The 18,701-nt window shown below is 53.7% G+C and overlaps 2 protein-coding genes across 2 annotated transcripts in view; both read right to left on the reverse strand.

Annotated features, from left to right (window-relative positions):
* The window catches only part of LOC308610431 (homeobox protein Hox-B3), a gene marked incomplete at its 3' end in the record, with an annotated part of 23,220 nt that extends 12,095 nt beyond the window's left edge, over positions 1-11,125 (reverse strand). The window contains exon 1 of the mRNA XM_081259570.1: positions 10,959-11,125. The remainder of the gene's footprint in view (positions 1-10,958) is intronic.
* Positions 11,126-11,835: 710 nt separating this feature from the next.
* On the reverse strand, positions 11,836-15,535 carry HOXB4 (homeobox B4). Its single transcript, XM_081259576.1, has 2 exons — positions 14,947-15,535; positions 11,836-14,119 (listed from the first exon to the last, which is right to left on the reverse strand). Exons 1-2 carry the CDS (start codon positions 15,401-15,403, stop codon positions 13,821-13,823), a joined length of 756 nt encoding a protein of 251 aa, XP_081115702.1. The 5' UTR covers positions 15,404-15,535; the 3' UTR covers positions 11,836-13,820.
* Positions 15,536-18,701: the final 3,166 nt, after the last annotated feature.

Genomic DNA, 18,701 nt, shown 5'->3' on the forward strand with positions numbered 1-18,701 from the left:
TTCCAGGCAAAGCCGGGCGTCTGGACAGAAATGCAAGAGCCACCAGTTGGCCTGCGGAAATAACTATCTGGGGGTCAAAATATTTTTCTCCCCACCTCCATCATCCTGCATGGCTCCTTTGCTGTGTTCCCCTTTTTGCTCACCTGTCCCCTCCCAGAGACTTTGGGGGAGTTTGAGCAGTACTGGTGGAACCCAAGCCAGCCTCAAACCAACATCCCCTACCACTGCAGGCCTTTTTCTCCCCTCCCCCTTCCCCTCCCCCATCCCCACCTCCCCCTCCTCCCCTCCCCCTCCCCTCCTCCCCCTCCTCCTCCCCACCCAGCTGTGCTCACTAATTCCTCAGCCTCCCATGGCAAAGTTAAAGGTTCAAAGTGAGTATCGGGCAGCGTGGGCAGATGGCACGCAGGGGTCAGGGACCAGGCCGGGTGGGCGCTGTTGCGCGTGGCTGTGGGAGGAAAGAAAGCACAGGCTGAAGGAGCACTACTCCATGGCAAGGACACAAGGCGGCAAAGTGTGTCCAGAGCTACCCCTTGCCAGGGTACCAAGACCTGAGAACACCGAGTCCCCCCTCCGGCTCCCTGTGTGCTCACTTGTAAAGCGATGCTGTACCCAACAAACCCCAACCCGAACACAATGTGCACTCACACAATACATAAAACACATCTACGTGTGTGTGCTTTCACACTCTCCTTATACCTCACATTCTGTCCCGGCAAAGGGACAGTTCCCACCATCTCCCCACATCTGGGAAAATAAATCCCAGCGAATCAACCTGGCACTGCCTTCCACTCCAAGGAGAGAGGCTTCTCCCGCCTCTGCTCTCTTTGGTTTTTGGTTTCCAGAGCAGGCAGGGAGTAAACACATCTTCAATGAAGCCATAAATCACCCCCTCTCCTACCTTCTCAGTTTAACACCCGGCCTCAGCGCAACCCCTTGTAGTTTCAGCTTCAAATAACCCGCGAGGTGCTATTAGGTTCTGGCCATAGGTGGCGACTGGACTGTGGGAGCAGGGCCCAGCCAGCCCCCGCCCCAGCAGATGCCCCTCACATTTGCCGCACAAGCCCGAGCTCCCAACTCCCGCGGAAAACCGTCTGCAGCCTCCAACCGTCTGCAGCCCTTCCTGAGCGAGAGCGCTCCCCAGGCCCTAAGCCGGTCCTGTCCACACCCCACATTCCTCCACACCTCCCCGCACCCTCCGCCCGCACCGCCTCTTTAACTCGCCCCCATCTCTGTCTTCCAATGTTGCGATCGTCCTCCTTCCCGACCCGGGGGCGGGGGTTTCAGGCACCCCCCGCTCTCCACCCGGAGCCCGGCCCGGCGCCCGCTCGGCACCGACACCTACCTGTGCGGCTCCGCTAGGGCGCGGGCAGCGGCGAGGGGCCGGCCGGGCCCGGATCCCGGGGCGCCAGCGGGGGCTGGGCGGCCGGCCGCATCTCGGTCCCGCCGGCCGGCGCGGGGAGAGGCCCGGAAGCGCGCCCCCAGCCCGCCGCCGCCGCCGCCGCCGCCGCCGCTTTGTTCGGCCTTCGAAGCGGCGCGCGGCCGGCCCGCGTGGGGCTGCGGGAGGCTGGCGGGCCCGGCGCGGAGCGGGGTCGCGGTTTCGCTGCGCGAGCGGGCCGAGCGGCCGGGCGGGAGGAGCCGCGTCTGCCGGGGGCACCGCGAGGCGAGGCGCGGGGAGCCGGGGGCGCCATGGCGGAAGGCGGGCGCGCAGCGGCTCTTCAATGTCACCGGCGAAATGGGTTCCATATGTCCGGCTCGGCGGAGGAGGGAGGGGAAGGGAGAGCGTTGTGGGCAGGACAGGACAGGAGGATGGGGGGCGCGATGGAGGGAGCCCAGCGGCGGCCAGGGGGTGATGGGAGGATTGGAGAGGCGAGAAAGGTTTGCGTTTTCCATTTTCCCTGGAGTTGTCTAAAGCTGCTTAGGCTGGTGGGAACTTTCCCTTTTCTTTCCAGAAAGATCGGGGAGGGAGGAGATAAGCGAGGGTAGCATCCGTTTGTTCAGACGGGGGTGGGGGTGGGGTTCAAGGGAGGAGATGTGGATTGGAGGTAAAAGGGAAAGTTCTCAGGCTGCTAGAAGATCAACTTCTTCTCCCTGTCCCCGAAGAGGGAAAGTAGAGACCAAACCCAGGAGGGGGAGAGAGGCCACGGAGGGATTCCCTGGGTCTGGGTGTGAGAGACCGACACCAGCCACCAGCCCACCCACCCAACCCCACCCCACCCCAGGGATTCAGTTTTGGGAGATTCCAACCTTTAAGTTATTGAAGATGGTGGTGGAAGAGGAGTTTGAAGTGCCCAAGACATCTTGGCCATTCCAGACACTTCAGTTCCTGCCCCAGCTGCCTCACACCTGATCTAGCACCCCCAGGGCCTACTCTAGTCCCCTTGTCTCTGGGATGGCCTCGGCTTTGGGCAGCTGCTGGTAAGAAAGCACAGAGTCTGGAGGAGCTTCCAGACCCTGTAGCCCTCTCCTCAGTCTGTGCCCACCCGCCCCTCCTCCAAGGGGATGGGCTCTTTCTCTGCATTTCTGTCTCTATTTGTTTTTCTCTCCTCTCTTCTCTTTTCCCTTCCCTTCCTTTCCTTTCCCTCTCTCTCTCTCTCTCTCTCTCTGCCTTTTCTAACCTTCTCTGTGGTCTCTGTCCCTTTCTCACAGTCCCTTTGTCTTCTCACACTCTGCTTCTCCCTTTGTCTTAAGTGAATTTGAATTGTGCCTTGCTAAGGACTTAGGAGTGTCTCCAGAAGTCACTTCTGCCCTCACTTACTAGGCTGCCCCTCTGGGCAGTGTGGCGCCCTTGGCCTCAGAACCCTGTCCTTTTGGCGGAGGCGGGGGGAAACCCATCCTTCTGCTGTGGAGACATCTTCTTCTACAAAGAAGGGGGCAAAGTGAGTGGTTTCCTTTCCACCTCCCTTCTCACTTAACTCTGGTTTTGTGAGTGTGTTTGTTGTACCCATCCAAGTTGTGGGATGTCTTCTGCCAGGACAGCCTCCCTGCCCCTCTGAGTGGCCTTTGTCTGCATTCTCCCTGTCATCCCTTCCTTGGCCTCTGCCTTGACTTCCCCCCTCAGAAAGGGATCCTGCTGCTTGTTCTCTCTCTGGACCCTCTCTTTTTACTTCAAACTCTCTCTCCTCATCTTTCTATCTAATTCCTCTGCTCATTAAAGCACTAGCAGCCCAGTTTCTTAAAGGCACAGGGATAAACACTATAATGATATAGGGAAAGTGGACACCAGCAGCGTCTGGGGAGAAGACAGAGTCAGCGGCTTTCCTAAAGCCCCTTCCATCAAATACATTCTATCCCATCTCCTGCACAGCAAACAAGCAAATGGGGTGCGTGTGTGTGCAGAACTGGTAAGAAGCAGGGTGCTTCGTAGCTAAATGAAACAAATGCATATATTAAAAAAAACAACAAACTTACTGATTTGAAGGGTAGGCCTATATGCCTGGATGGAGGGCATCAGGCCTCACATAGGGAGATTTAGCAAGGGGCCAGCGATTGACTAAAAGATAATGGGGGAGAGGGATGGTCTCTCTGCTTTTGTCTCCTGGGCAGAGTCTGCGTGTGAGTTGGGGAAAGGAAAGAGGAGGGGGTATCCCGAGGGCCAGAAGAGACAAAGACCTGAACGGGGCTGAGAGGATGGAGAGGAAAAGCGGGGGGACCAGGCCTCCACGTCACAGGCAGAGGCAGCGGGAGGAGGGGAGGTGGAGAAGGGGGAGGAGCTGGAATCACAGGGGCAGGGGCCTGTGAGACTGGCTCCCAGCTCTCCCCACTGGCTCTGGCCTGTCCCAAGAAGCACATCCTTCAGCTTTCTCCTGCTATTCCCCATCCTCCAAAACAGGTTGAATTCAGAAGCTACTAACACCCACCATTCCACCCTTCATGTCCCTTTCCTCTTCAAGGAAGAGTTAATCCTTTCCCCCTCTCTCTGGCATTCTAAGACTTGGGCCTAAATTCTGGAGCACTGGATGGGGGGTGAACTCACCCCCTCCACATTTACCCCCCTTCACTTTCCAGGTGAGGGAGAAGGAAATCCTTGCTTCCCACACTGAGTGTGTGTGGTATTCTTCAACACCCAAGGACGGGGGCCTGAAGGGTGTGGAGCCTGCTATCCCTCAGGTCTCTCCGCTGCCTCCTCCGACCCTTCCCACCCGCCCCGTGATCTCCAGCCCTGTCAAAGCTGCCCCTGAATCCAGACTCTCCCCAGGCCCTTTGAGCGAGGCCGGGTAATGTCCCCACCCATCCCAGCCTAGGGTCTTGGCCTTTTCCTTCTCTTTCTCCCTAAACCCTTTTCAACCCAGACTCCCAAATTAGGAGGCCTCACCTACCACCCACCTAAGAGCTGCCCGTTAACAAGAAGAGGGCTCAGCGCCCACTTGGAGCAGGGCATGGGAGTGAGCTCCTGGAGGCCAGCACTGGGGCCTAAGCCGCCACTCCACGACGCAGCTGATGCCATGAATAATTAACACCTGGGCGCGGCATCACTAATTTTCCTGCTCAGAGGTTTACGCTAGCAGGCAGAGTTAAGTGTCACAGATAATAGTGGCTATAAAGTCCGTTGGCCAGGCTCCAGCCAGGGAAGGAGAAGTTAACAGCCCCGACCGAACTTGGCAAAGGCTCTGTCCCTCATCATAACAACTTTGGGGTGCAGCACATAATCTCCCCAAAAGCCGCCTCTGGCTTTGCTCTCTACCAGCAGACCCTTCCCTACTGGGGAGGTACTGAGACCTCCATATGAAATCAGAGGGGAAAGTTACCAGCTCTCCCCCTCCCAATCTGTACCCCATTTGCTCCCTTTTTGGATGGGGCTTTAGTGAGAGGAACCTACCCCATGTCCTGAAACACTCTCCAACTTTCTGAGACCACCTGATTCTTGGAACATTTCTTTTCTAGAACAACTTAGAGAACTTTTCCCTCCTTTAGCCCCAGACACATATAGTCCCTCACTGCTGAGGAAACTTTCTTTGTTTCAGGAGGTCGAAGGAAGGCTACTGGGGTGTGAATTCACTTCCTTGTTTTGTTAGAGAGGAGGGTGGGAAGCCAAAGCTTTCAGCTTCCCTCCCTGCCCTTCAGCCTCTGCCTGCATTGTCTCCCCCAGTTTGGGTAGCTCCTTCCCCACCCTCAGCTCCCTGTCATATATTCAATACATCAGTCCTATAGGTCAAGCTTTAATACTATAACTGAATCCCTCCAGCCCCCTCCAGTTGCAAAGGACCTCTACTTGGTCCCCCTCGACTACAAAAATCTTTGCCTTCAACTTCAGTAATTTTTTCCCCTGCCTCCACCTCTCTTGCCCCCAGGTTCCTTCTGCCTTCAGAGTTGGGTTCTTTACCCCCAGCCGGCGTCAGAGCAACCAGACTCCTGGAGGGGAACTGCTGAAAAATGAAGCTCTGTCTGCTGCTGCAGGAATGTTGGCTCTATCAGGCTCACAAACATAATTTTTATATTAGGTCGTGGTCTTTGACTGGGTTTATATGCCAATGAGGCATTTCTGGTTTACCAAATTTATACAGATCTCACCTTAACTGATAATCACAGATGCTGCAATTTAAGACCTCCAGCTATAGAGCTTTCATATTAACTGCTGATATATTACTGAAAATCGTCTGAAATAACCAACTTCTGGGAGCGGAGCAGAGAGAGAGGACGTGCCTCCGAGAGTGACTCTCTCCCGGCCACAGAAATAGCCCAGCTTCCACATAATTTTCTGTGAGAAATGATTTATCGAAGACATGGCCATAAACAACACAACTCACTCACAAACACACGCAGATGCGCGCGCGCGCGCACACACACACACACAAACACACACACACACTCACACACACACAATGGCTGGCATGCCGGCCGAGAAGCTGACACCCATATTGCTATAAATCAAGAAAAAGGTTGGAGGAGAGGGAGAGGGAGAGAGATAGAGAAGAGGAATATTCCTAAAATCTCTATGCAATGCCTCAATGGGTATAAACACACAGAGGACCGTGTGAAGAGAAATGGCAGGAAATGAAGATGGCTATTTGTCACATTTTACGACAATAACATTAATAACAAACAATAAATTTACATGGACATATAAGACGCGGTAGGTAGTGAGAAACCCCTTCTACTTACAATACCCCAGCCCGCGGTGTGGCTCCGGCTGCGGGGCTGTTTTATTGCTGCCTCCCTCTCTTTTTCTCTCTCTCTCCCTCTCTCTCCCCCTCTCTCTTTTTTTTCTCGGGGTACAGGCTTGTTTTTCAAAGGACAGTTGAATTGCACGTCAGAAACAGGGAGACCGAGCCTGCGATTTTCCTGACGAATACATATCTATTCTGCAACCTCGGCATTAATTATTTAATGAATCACGTGACCAGGAGGGGGAAGGGGGTCTTTCGGTTTCAGGCTCAAAGGACCACTATGACCTTCCCCTTCAGGAGGAGAAATTTTCCTGCAAACTAGGTTCCCCCCAACCCACAAATGGAATAGTAGCTAGTTCTCTCTCCCACATTCACATCTGTATCTGCTGTATCTACATTCCCTAACCAGCCCCCCCAGAACACACACTTACCCACAGCCCACCTCTCCTCTCTCCCTTCTCCTCCTGCTTCTGCTTAGTTCGTGGAGGTGCAGAAATAGTCTGCAGGGGCTTCTGGGGGGTGGGGTGGGATGGGCGCAGAGTCCTTCTCCAAGCCCCTGCATTTCTCAGCAACCAGTTCCTCTCTCTGCATCCCCCAACTCTATTCTCTCCCTCACTCCTAGGGTATTTTAGTGGGACCCACTCCCCCTCTTCCTTAAATAACCAACAAAATTTCTAAAGAGACCAGCTATAAGTCCAGATTGTATATGTATAAAGAATGGGGCTTCTGGCTTTAATTCTCTTTTTAAAAAGATCTTTTGTGGTACCTTTTGAAAGGGCAGAAAAGGGACAGGGCGAAGAGATGACTCGGGAGCTTCAAGAGTTGAGAGTAACCACAAGGGGGACTTGTTTTCGTTGTGTTGTTACTATTACAGGGAACCAAATTCTACTGACTGAGGATACGTTCTAGAGACAAAAGACCTGGACTAAGTTTCCTACACAAAAGAAGTGGACACTCAGTCTCTCTGTACCTATGTCACATCCTGTCTCACCCTTCCCCACCCCCCAACACACCAGTGAAGACAGCTGGAGATTTGAACTGGAGGGGAGGAGAGGGAAAGGGAAGAAAGAGGCTTTGAAGTTGGCCTGACAGCCCCGTCCCCATTTCCCAGGTGTTAGTACCCCTTGCTTCCAAGCAGCAGACAATGGAGACAGATCAATAGGAAAAAGATGGGGGGGTCGCATATTAAAGTGTTAAACACTAGTGATGATAGGAAAAATCCAGTCCCTTGGCCTAGAGAGAGAAATGTACGCAGACTTCTTCATCTCAGATATGAACAAAACAAAACAAAATATGCCCCCAAACCTTCACATACAGCAGCTTGGCGCCAGGAAGAGCAGACCACTTACGACCAGAATCCCAGAACCGGAGGATTTGGCCACGGTGTGGGATGGGGTTGCAAAGGGAAGCAGGGAAGACATTCCTGAAGGAGCCCCTCGCCCACACTCCCAGCCTTATCTTCAGCAGCTCTGGGGCAGCCGCGGCGGCCGGTGGACCGGGAAGAACAGACGCGTTTTGGGGAGGGGGGCATGGGGCCGAGGGGCCGCCAGCGGTTTGTTTGGAGGGGTCTGAACCGAAAGCGACTGGATGGGGAGAAGGTTGAGGACCCAGGTGCCCTAACCACCCCCGAAGAAACCGCCACCCCTGGGTGGTGTCCGGTCCAGCGGTAGCGGCAGCGCAGCCCCGGCCTCGGGCACTGGGCTGGCCTGGTCCCCTCGGAATCCCTCTCCCAGCCCTCGGGTGGGGGCGCCGGCGGGCCTGGGCTCTGTAGGGGGGTGGTCGGCTTTGACTGTGCAGATACAAAACCCAGGCTGGTATTGAATTCAGCCCCGCGCCGGGCTCCAATGAGGGCAACTCCCTGCATGGTCCTGGCCAGAAATCCATTAAAACTGGTCCCCCAAAGAAAAGCAGTTCACTAAAGCCTAAAAGAAAAATACTAGGGCGTGGGGAGTGAGGGGGTGGGGGAGAGAAAAGAGGAGAGAGAATATGCTGGAGCATGGGAAGACAGCAGTCTCTGAAACGGAGAAATTATTTTTAAGGACGAGCAAAAGAAAAGCCAGTGACACGAAGGCACGCCGGGCAGGTCCTATTAAAATGCCCACACTCTTCGGATCCTGGGAATGTCCATGTTCAAATAAACAAGCGCCCGGGCGTGAGCAGAGTGCTTTCTTGCTGCCGATAAAGTGAACGTTTATACTGTGAGAAAGGCGAGATTGATTTACGAATCTGAACGCGCCTGTTTTATGGCCGATCACAAATCCGTCAGCGCTCAACTCACGCTGGGAAACTTCCCAACTCCGCTTTCCAACCAGACCCCCCTCCCGGGCCGCTGCTTCCCAGGGAGACCCACCACGGGCGCTGGGGCTGCCCTGGCAGCGACAGGCTCTGGCAGGACCCGGCAGCCCTACTCTGCCCGGACCGGTGCAAGTAGGAGCCAGGGTGGTGAGGGCCCAGGAACTGGAGGAAGAGAGGTCCAAAGATTCGGAGAATAGAGGTGGCCACTAGAATTGTAGAAGGTGAGCCCAAGGGGCTGGGGAGCGTGCCCGCAGCACTCAGCTCTGCAGAGGCTGGGGCCTGGGAGTGAGGGAGGGGGAAGGTCCCTCAGTTCCCACCTGTGGGGCTGAAACCCTCAAAGGAACCCCAACCTTCTCTTTCTATTGTTTCCCTTTGGTGGACCTCCAATCCTCACCTTGCAGAAAGCAGGTGGTAAAGACTCAGGTGACTAGATCTTTATCACCTGAGCCTCTAGAGGGCTCACAACTGGTTATCTGCCCTTATGAGTTATGGGTGCACATCGCCCCAAATATTTTCATCCCAGGAGCAGTCCAGCTTGCCTTTCTGCTCGCTCCCTTTTCTTACCAAGGCCTCCAGCCCCTGCATTTATTAAACCTCCCAGGGACAAAGGAGAGGATACCAACCAACGCCAGTTATTTCTTGCCTGAGACAGTCCCCAAGACATAGGAGACAATTTACAAAATGCAAACCAACACCCCACATATATCCCAGCAAGTTTCTTTCTCTCCTAGTCTTAACTCAAGGGAACACTTCCTTCTTCCCAGCTGGAGTCTGTCTGTGTGTCTGTCTCTCTCTCTCTTTGTCTCTATCCCCTCCTAAGAGGATGGCTGTTGGTGTAGATTTTTAAGATACAGCAAGTAGAATATAGATTTGAAAAGGCTCTGTGTTCAGAGTTCACTTCTTAGCAAATCCTCCACACATCTCTTGAAAGTTGCTGGAAACTTTGGTTAACATGGCACAGCTGCCCCTGGCAATGGTCAGAACAGCCTGCACTGACCCTTCTCCCATCTCTCTTGCTCCTCTGGTGGGGAGGTACTCCGTGGGCTCTGTGAGTAGCTGGGGTGGGATTGGGGAGTGGGGAAGGGGGTGAGAGTGATTATAGAAATAGCTTCCTAAACAAAGGGACTTCAGAAAACGGGTTAAGATTTTGTGGATTTGGATAACAGACCTCGAGAGACAGTAACCACAATGGGGGCTCTCTGTCTCCTTGGGACCCAGGGGTTTGTCCCCCTAGCCCTCTGAAGCCCCTGGACCGCTCATATCTGCCTCCCTTTGTCTTTCTTCCCTCAGCTCCCTCCAACGAAACAGGAAAGAAGGAGGGATGCACTGGACATGGATGGCAGGGTGAGTCTGCCTGAGGGAAGGAGCTCTGCACAGAGAGAGACCAGCACCCTGCTTCCCTCCCCCGGCTGAGCTAAAAAAAATTTTTGTTCCTTTTCTCCCCAATGGACAGTAACAGAAAAACAATCCAGAAATTTCAAGATAGCAAAGAAGGCGGGGGCTGGTGGGGGGTGGAGAAGATGGACATACAACAGCCCAAGGACCCCTCCCTGCGGAGGTGTGACTTTCTCTTCTGGGCAGGAGGCAAGAGCCAACACAATGTCCAGTCTCAGAGAGGTCAAGGGGTTTCCGAGGTCATTTTGTGGTTCTAATACTGAGCTAATCGCCTAGAAAACGTGGCCTCTCCATGAACTCTCTCTCCTGCCAGCCTCCTACTTCCAAAGCCTCAGTGAGCCCCAGGGAAAAAAGGCCAGCACATTCCGGTCTGAGGCACTGAGCCCCACTGGCTCCCTCACCTTCAGAAGTGGGGCCCCAGAGGGGAGAACAGAGGCCCCAGACCAAGAGAGCAAAAGGAAACCAAACTAAACTCTGAGCCTCCAGGAAGAAGGAAGGAAGCAGAATGGAAGCAAAGGAAGATTCCAGCATCAACGAACCTTGCCTGTGAACAGAACAGTTTCCTGCTCCAGAGAGTTGCAAATATTTGTCTAGAATCCCAACCTAGACACAAAAAGAAAAACGGAAGACATCCACCTATGCCCCGCTCTGAGGTTAGGGCATTCCATCCAAAACTTGCATTCCATTTTTCCAGGAGGTGGCAGTGACAACTGCTCACTGGTAAACAGACCTGTGGGACACCAGCCCCCAGTGTAGACAAGCAGAGTCACGGAACCCACGGGCCACATGTGCACCTCACTCGCCACACACACACACACACACACACACACACATATGCTGGGGCTCCCAAGGCCCTCCTGCATTTTCTAAAACCATAAAGCACTTCTGAGCTGCCTCATAAACAACCTTTTCTGGGGTTTTTCTGGTGCCTAACACCTCAGTCCCAATCAATTCAAACACTCTCCAGGTGTCAGTCCCTGACCCAAGCATCTGTCATCATAAAAGGCATCAAACCTGACCAACCGTCCACCATAAAAACCCCCGCAAAGATAGTTGAAAAAGAAAAAGAAGGAGGCGAGAGAGTGTTTCTTCTTTCCCTAGTAAAAAGAGCTCATAAAACGATTAAAAAAAAAAAAAAGCCAGCCCAGGCGGGGGCTTTGTTACCTTTGAGCCTCTCGCCTCCTCTCGCCTGAACTCCGCGGATCCCATTCATGACGAACGGCTTCTTCCAAACTGAGAGAAAAAAGTTTTCAGCTTTATGGTTCCAAATTTTTTCCCCCTTGCAGATCCGGGAGTGGCGGCTAACACTTTTTTCCCCCAACAGCCGGTCTGCGGAGATTTGCTGTTGAATAATAACAAAGGAGAGAGGATACGTATTTAAAGAAAAGAAGTGATTAATGGTTTTCTGTATAATTCTCACATTTTTCTTAGCTCTTGTCTACACAGAATGGCTGTGAACTTTAAGCTCCATAGAAATCTTTTTTATTCTATTCATACCTTCCTAAGAGCAGCTTTGATTTGGTTCTGTAGAGACATGGGGGGGCATATGCTTTTTAAGAACTATTTTCCCCTCTAGAAGGGAAGGGCCGCCGCATCCCTTGGCAGCTAAACATCACGCCGCGATTCCACCGAAAACAAAGCTCGCCACTCTCAACCTCCAGGTCCGGCCGATTTGCTACGAGTCTCCCCGCAGCATTGAAACGAGCGGTTCAAACGCCCCTTCCCGCGCGGTGGACCCCGGCCCGGTCTCTCCCGGGCCCTACCCAGCCTCAGACGCCCGGGAGCTGCACACCGGAAGAATGCAAAAGAAATAACAGTAAAACGCGCTGGTGGAATTGGTTATTTTTATTTTCTGAAGGGAGATGGGACCGAAAAACGACTTTTAAATGCATCTGCTCTCCCGAGCCCTGAGCTTTTGGGAGGCGGGATGGCTGTACCCGGAGCCACCACCGGACCAGAGCCCCGAGGCCGGAGCCCCCAGACCTTAGAACTTCTCTTGGGCTCAGCCCCAAAGCGGCCCAAGCCTGACAGAGCTTCTGAGGGTCACCTACACCCCTCCCTTCCCCCACTCCATTCTAGGGGTGACTGGGACCTCAGAGACAGAAAGCTATTTGGTCCCCAGTCATACTTTCGGTACTTTCTATGAGAAAGAAAATGAAAATTAATACAGGAGCAGGGCTTCACAAAAGAGGCCATTTGTCTTCTTGATTATCTATTTGCTTGTCAGAGTTTGAGCTATGGCACCGGCTAGCTCCTATGTAATATAAAAATACTCTGAAAACCTGCAAACACCCAGAAACATCTGTGCAAAAAATTAGACTCATTAAAGCCTTAAACACCTCAGAGGAAAACGATACCTTCTTACGCGGGAGGAAAGAGGCCGGCCGCTCAGAATCCTCTCTCGGAACTTTAATAAGCAAAGAGCCGTCTGTCTAGAAGGAGACAGCTTTAACCGCATTTTATTTGCTTATGACAAATAAATCACTATATGAAAGCCTTTGTCATACTTAAGCCTCTTGTGTTCTACAATGAAACATTTTCCCCCCATTAGGGATTGGAGTCAGCCCTCCCAGTCCTTTCAATCCATTTTTGGACTAGAGGGGAAAAATTAAAAGCCCCAAACAAAACACACCCACCCCAAAAGGAAAACAAACCAGCCACCACAATTTGGAGTCCTCTGAGATACAAATTCCCATCGGATCCTTTGAAAAAATTCCTCAGCCACATAAATGTGCAGTCGAATGGACCGGGGTGCCTAAAATATACTCTGGGAGGCATTTATCTGCATCTTTACATCAAGGTTTCAACAAAAACACGCCGTGCTGGTCACAAGAAACCAAACATTTATTTCTATTGTCACTCTGTACAGGACACACATTTTCACGCCAACAAAGGGTTCTAGACTCAGGCAGCCCCAGAACTAAGAAGGGTCCTGGTTTGGAATGTCAGAAAGAGCATAGGAGAGAGGACGCACATGACATAAAATAATTAATAATAATAATAATAATAATAATCAATGCAACAATGATAAACTATGGGAGAGGTTTCTGTAACCTCATCTCCCAGGTGGGAAGGGCATTTTATTTCCTAGTTTCACATTCACTTTCAGTCTAGAACAGGCCTCCACTGTACAACTCCAGATTGGCCAGAGGGTTGTGCCCAGCTCCCAGAACGCAACTGGCCCCTCACCCCGCCAGACACGGCTTGACCTTCCAGAGGAAGGCCCTCCTGGTCTCTGGGTCCTCTCTTTCTCTTGGACTCAGTTTCCCTGCCCTGCTCCTGCGTAGCCGAGGCACGCATCCCCCTGCCCGCCTCCGCTTGTCCCCTTCCTGTGGTCCGTACCCCAGCCCCGCAGTGCAAGGGGGTGAGCGGCCAGCGTCCCCATGAACGGGCACGGCGGGGGAGAGAGGCTGTGTGCATGTGTTTGTTACCGTGGCCAAAACACTGCGCAATCTGGCAGTCAGAGGATGCTTTCGCTGGGTTTCAGGAATGAGGGACAAAGAAAAAATATCCAGACTGTCTTCCAGCAGCGGCAGCAGCAGAGGCGGCGGCGGCGGCGGCCGAGCCGGGCCTCATTTGTTAGCGGGGTGTCGAGGTAATGGTCGCCACCGAGGCCCGTCCTCTCCTCGGCAGAGTAAACAAGACAGATGGGCCTGGGCCTGGCGTGATTAAAGATGAAACGTGGATCCATCTTCACCAAAGCTGAAAATGAGGAGTGCAGCCTCCTCCTATTTCTCTTTCTGTCTTTTTCTTTCTTCCTTCTTCTTTTTTTTAAGGAAGAAAGCAAGAGACTTGAACCTTGCTTCTGGGGGGCCTCGCCCGGCTCCATAGTGTCATTTCTATAAATAAAGCTTCCCCTCCCCCCTCCTCTGCATTTATTCGTGTAAATAGACAAAGTGGGGGGAGGGCAGGTAGGCTTTTTCGGACCCAGGCCTCAGGGTCCCCTCCCGCGTCTCCCCCAACCGCACCCCCCCGCGCTCGCAACCCACCCCCGCCCCGAGGTTCGCGGCTCCCACGTGGGGGACACTAGAGCGCGGGGGGGCCTCCGTTGGGCCGGCCAGGGGGCCCTCCGGCTGCGCCTGCGGTGCCACCCGAGCGGATCTTGGTGTTGGGCAACTTGTGGTCTTTTTTCCACTTCATTCGCCGGTTCTGGAACCAAATCTTAATCTGGCGTTCGGACAGGCAGAGCGCGTGGGCGATCTCCACCCTCCGGCGCCGCGTCAGGTAGCGGTTGTAGTGAAACTCCTTCTCCAGCTCCAAGACCTGCTGGCGAGTGTAGGCGGTCCGAGAGCGCTTGGGCTCCCCGCCGGCGTAATTGGGGTTTACTGGACACACACAAAGAGAGGGAGAAAGAGAAAGTTTTACTGCCCCGAAAGGGAGGAGGGAGAGCCCTTTCTTCCAGCTAACGCAGTGTCTCCCTCCCTCCCTCTCCCGCCACCTCTTCTTCCTCCAGAGGGGGTGGGGATGAAAGAGAAAGCGGGACCCCAGGAAGAGAAAGAGACCTCTAAGTTTTGGAGGACTGTGTGGTCACGACGTTGTTGTTTGGGTGTCTGGGGGGGAGTGAGGAATCTTCACAAGGTTTTAATCGCTCCTCTGTCCCCGCACGTGGCCTGGGGCCCGGGATGGGAGAATGAGGGGTGAAAGAGGGAGGGGGCTTCATTAAACCTTTCTTCTGTTAGTTCCCACCCTCTCTGCTCAGATTCCAAGCACTGCCTGCCCCCAGGAAAAACTTTTGCCCACCTCTCAAGCCAAGGAGCCAGACTAGAGGAAAGAAAGGGAAAAAAAATACAGGGAGTTGACTCAACTCTCAGCTTAAATACAGATTACCTCCTCCCCCCTTCTCCTCCCCCCCTTACACCCCTCCCCAATTTCCAATTTCACTGAGACTGCATCTCCCTGGCGAAAAAGTCGCTGGTGAGAATGGCAAAGAGGATGGGGAACCGACTTCAAAGGCGCGGGGCCCACCAGGCCATAAAAATTTATGGGGGATGTAATTATGTGGCTCTGAAAACAGGCGACCGTAAATCTCCGGCAATGGCGAGTTTATAGCGGGGACAGTTGGCTTCCCCTAGCTCCCCCCCGCCCATGCCTCGAGGTCCCTTTGGTGTAAAGCGCCGGGGGTGGGAGGGGGAAGGGGTGCCCACGCACTCACCCGTGCTCACGTGAACTTTGCGCATCCAGGGGTAGACGACGGGCTCTTTGCACGCGGAGTGGGACGGGCTGGGGTGCAGGGGGTTCTGAGCGCAGGGAGGCGGCGGGGGGCTGCTGCTGACCGCCTCGCAGCGCTGGCCGGGCTCCGGGAGGAGGGCCCCAGAGGGCGGCGGAGCGGGAGCCCGAGGGGACAGCCCGGGCGGTGGCGGGGGCGGCGGGGGCGGTGGCGGAGGCGGCGGGGGCCCAGGGTCCCGGCAGGCCGCGTAGCGCTGCACGGTGCACGCGGAGCGCCGCCCGAAGCCCGCCTCCGGCTGGAAGCTGCTCTCTCGCCTCTGGCCGCCGGCGTAGTACCCCGGCGAGTGGTCGCTGGGTAGGTAATCGCTCTGTGAATATTCCTCGCACGGAGGGAACTTGGGGTCGACATAGTTTGAGTTGATCAAAAAAGAACTCATAGCCATTAATTTCTGGGAATTGTCCACAAAATATACTAAAATTTATTCCGACCCCTGACTCGTTTTCCTGTTTCCGAAAGCCCTCCTACTTACTGTCAAGTGAACAAAGTTAGGGGCCCACGTGATCCTCGGAGCCAATGGCCGCCCCGCCTGCGATTCCCGGATAAGGAAATCTGCTCACCCGGACCCTACTCCAGCCAAAGAGGTTTATTTCCCCTTCTTCTCTTTCCCCCCCCTCCCCACCCAACACCAGGATTTACATAGGGCTCCTGCGGGGCGACCGCCTCCTCGCTTCTCCTCACCCGGATCGGGGAGAGGGAGGGAGATGCAGAGCGAGTGAGCAGGTTGCCACCCGAGGGCCTGTTGGGGCGCTGGGCGGAGCGCAATCCCTGGATCCCCTCAGAAGCTGGGGCTTCGGGTGTGGCCCCTCCTGTCCTGCCTCACCTCCCCCAGGCCTTCCTTAGGGCCCCAGCCCCTCCTCACGACGTGGCGAGCGGGAGCTCCTGCACCCGGCGTCTGTGCGGGGGAGTTAAGTGAGGGGCGGACTAGGGGCTCCGCCTGAGAGGGGAACCCACACGGGGGAGAGGCACTGAGCGTGGGCCTTTTCTCTGCAGCCGCACGGGGAGGGGTAGGGAGTGAGAGAGGAGGCATCGGCGCAACCAGGCGGGTGCACGGAGGGACTTGTCAGAGATGAATGGAACCGCGGGGCGGATCGATAGGAAATTCATGCACTAATTCGGGGAGACCTCGCCTTCCAAATCGCATTTAGCTGCGCTATTAGTTTGGCTGTGTCAGTCAGTCCGTCTCTTTCCCTCTCCTATCCACTCCTCCCCGTACCCCACGCGGCCCAAGCCGGGAGAAACGACTTGGTTTCCCACACTAAACATGAGCACTAGAGTAAAAAACCTCCAACTTTTGAGAGCACGTTGAATAGAAATTTGCTAATTCCAAAAGCACCGGAGCAACGCTAACCGGGCGTCGAGACGTTGTAATTGCCGCTAATGCGGCCGCCTGCGCAGCGAGCAGAAATCTCACAACCTTGTGATGCTGAAGATAGGAGACAGGGGTGATCCCCACGCATCGTGTGTTTCCAGGGCATCTTGTTCTGAACCCAAAAGGAAAGGCGACCTCTGCATCCGTTTGAAAAGCAAATTTCCTTTGCCTTCGCACACTGAAGGCAAGTCATTTTTACCGTATTTTCAGTGAAGCCTCCCTAAGCCCAAAATAGGGAATAGGTGGGCTGGAGGGAGAGGATAAAATAAAAACATCAGCAACAATATTAACCTTTTAAGAGAAGTGAAAAAGGACCAAGGCTCCCAAGGGCAGGCAGGGGGAGATTTCAGGTAGATGATTCCTCCATCTCTAAGCAGTTGAGGGAGAAAAAGAAAGAGAAAGAAGAAGGAAGGAGTCTTCGTGTGGTCAGTCACCGGATGGTCCTCATTTAGGAAAAAAAAAATGAGCGGAGTGTTTATGTCAACTACATATTCCCCTAGATACGAATTTGTGACCACAAAATTCCTTACACAAATTCGGATCTACAGGGTATATACAGAAGACAGATAGATCTTCTTGGCCCAGAAATTTTCCAGTTCTCCTACTTCCCACGCGTCCTTCGTTTGGGGTGTGGTTTGAGTGCTTCGATTTTATTTCGTTTTGTTCAAGTTCTGAGGTCTGGGAGCAGGAAAAGTCACTGCGGTTCCATTCCTGGGATTACAAGGTTTTCAACTCTCTTCCTCTTCTATTAAGAGAGAAATAGAAGCTGCCGGTCCCGCAAAGGGACGCGAACCTTGGGGCCGCTGCGCAACTCGGCGGCGCATGAATTATGAGATGTAAACATTAGCTAAGCACAAAAGGAGGAAGGGTCATCCTGAGGCTGCAGCGTAGTCAGAATCAGGCCCTTCTGGGTGCCCTCGCGCCCCTCCCCTCCCCCCCAGGACTTCTTTTTTTTTTTTTAAAAAGAAACAAAACCCCAATCGGCAACTCCGTGCTCCTTGCAGCCTTTAGTTTTCGATCAAACGAATATCTAGATATTTTCCAAGGCGCCTCTCAGCAAAAGGAAGAGGGAGAGGCGGCTGGGTGTGAAGGGGGGGGGTCATAAAAGTCCTTTTAGAAAAATTCAATGGTAAAAAGAGAGAGAAACAGCTGTAAAGAAAAATGCTGGGAGACCAAGCAGATGGGGCCCCGGATATTTAATGATGGGCAATTCCGTTTACAACCTGAGAAAAAGATCAAAGGCGTTTCATTTCCGAATGAAGGGCAATGAGGAACCATAAAAGATGCAGCCAGATGATATTCCGGCCCCTCCCAACCTCCCATACCTCCTGGGGCCAGAAAAGGGGGATAATAGGTAAAGTGTGAGGAGGAACCCCATTTCCCCCACCTCCCTAGCTCCCCCGGCAGGCTCTCTCAGTTTAAACTTGCTCATTCAGCCACCTGCTAGGGTTGCTGGCAGTGGGACCAAAATGGGGATCTGGGAAACCTGGGGGATCTGGAATTTCTGAAGGGACTTCCTGAGGCTGCCAGTAACCACTGAATTTACTAAGCTGGGAGACTGAGGACGGAGCTTAAGGGAACTGCGTCCTAGACTGTGAAAGCTGAGGGCCTTCACAGGGTGAGGAGAAGGGTTCACAGAAGACTCTTCTGCACCCAGACTCCCCATGCATCTCTCTAGGTCTGAATACTTGCATCCCTAGCGAACAAATCAGAACAATGTCAATTTCTTTAACAAGTACATCAACAAAACAAAAAGCAGCCCTCTAACCACCATACTCTAAAGGTCTCTGCCCATCCCTAGTCCTGGGACCCTTGCAGGTGGATAGGAGGAGAGTTTCCACCTACCAGCAACTAAGCCCAGAGACACTCTGATTTTCTATCCCAAATCTAGATTACCAAGGTTGGCTTCCGGGCCTGATTTCTAACACCAACACTCTCCCAGCCAGGCTGGACTCACCTATATTTGAAAAATCACACACACGCGCGCACACACACACACACACACTAATATTGTAGTTATCTTTGCCAAGAGAGGGTCCAATAAGTAATCTCAGAACCCCATTTAGGCACCCAGGGAGACCGGCACCTGACCCTGGATCCACAGACAAAATGTGTGGATCGGACCACCAACAGCCCCCCAGCGTCAAGCAGGGGCTTTTCCAAGTCTTGTCAAGGGCCACTTTAGTTAGGGGCTCCACGACCCTTTCCAGCTGGCCAGGCCCCTCCCCCACCCCATACCTCCTGTCCTTCTCAGCTCGCCTCCCTGAAACCCGTCCAACTCGAACGCTTTTCGGAATTTGGGGAGGGCCAA

Source organism: Mesoplodon bidens, assembly GCF_964165515.1.
Source record: "Mesoplodon bidens genome assembly, contig: HAP1_SCAFFOLD_1074, whole genome shotgun sequence".
Lineage (NCBI taxonomy): Eukaryota > Metazoa > Chordata > Mammalia > Artiodactyla > Ziphiidae > Mesoplodon > Mesoplodon bidens.

Bases quoted from the DNA above. Each gene is read 5' to 3' on its own strand.
- HOXB4 (XM_081259576.1), bottom strand. From the start codon at position 15,403: ATGGCTATGAGTTCTTTTTTGATCAACTCAAACTATGTCGACCCCAAG. The intron at 14,120-14,946 runs GTGAGTGCGTGG...GTGTGTGTCCAG, and splicing joins CAAAGTTCACGTGAGCACGG to TAAACCCCAATTACGCCGGC.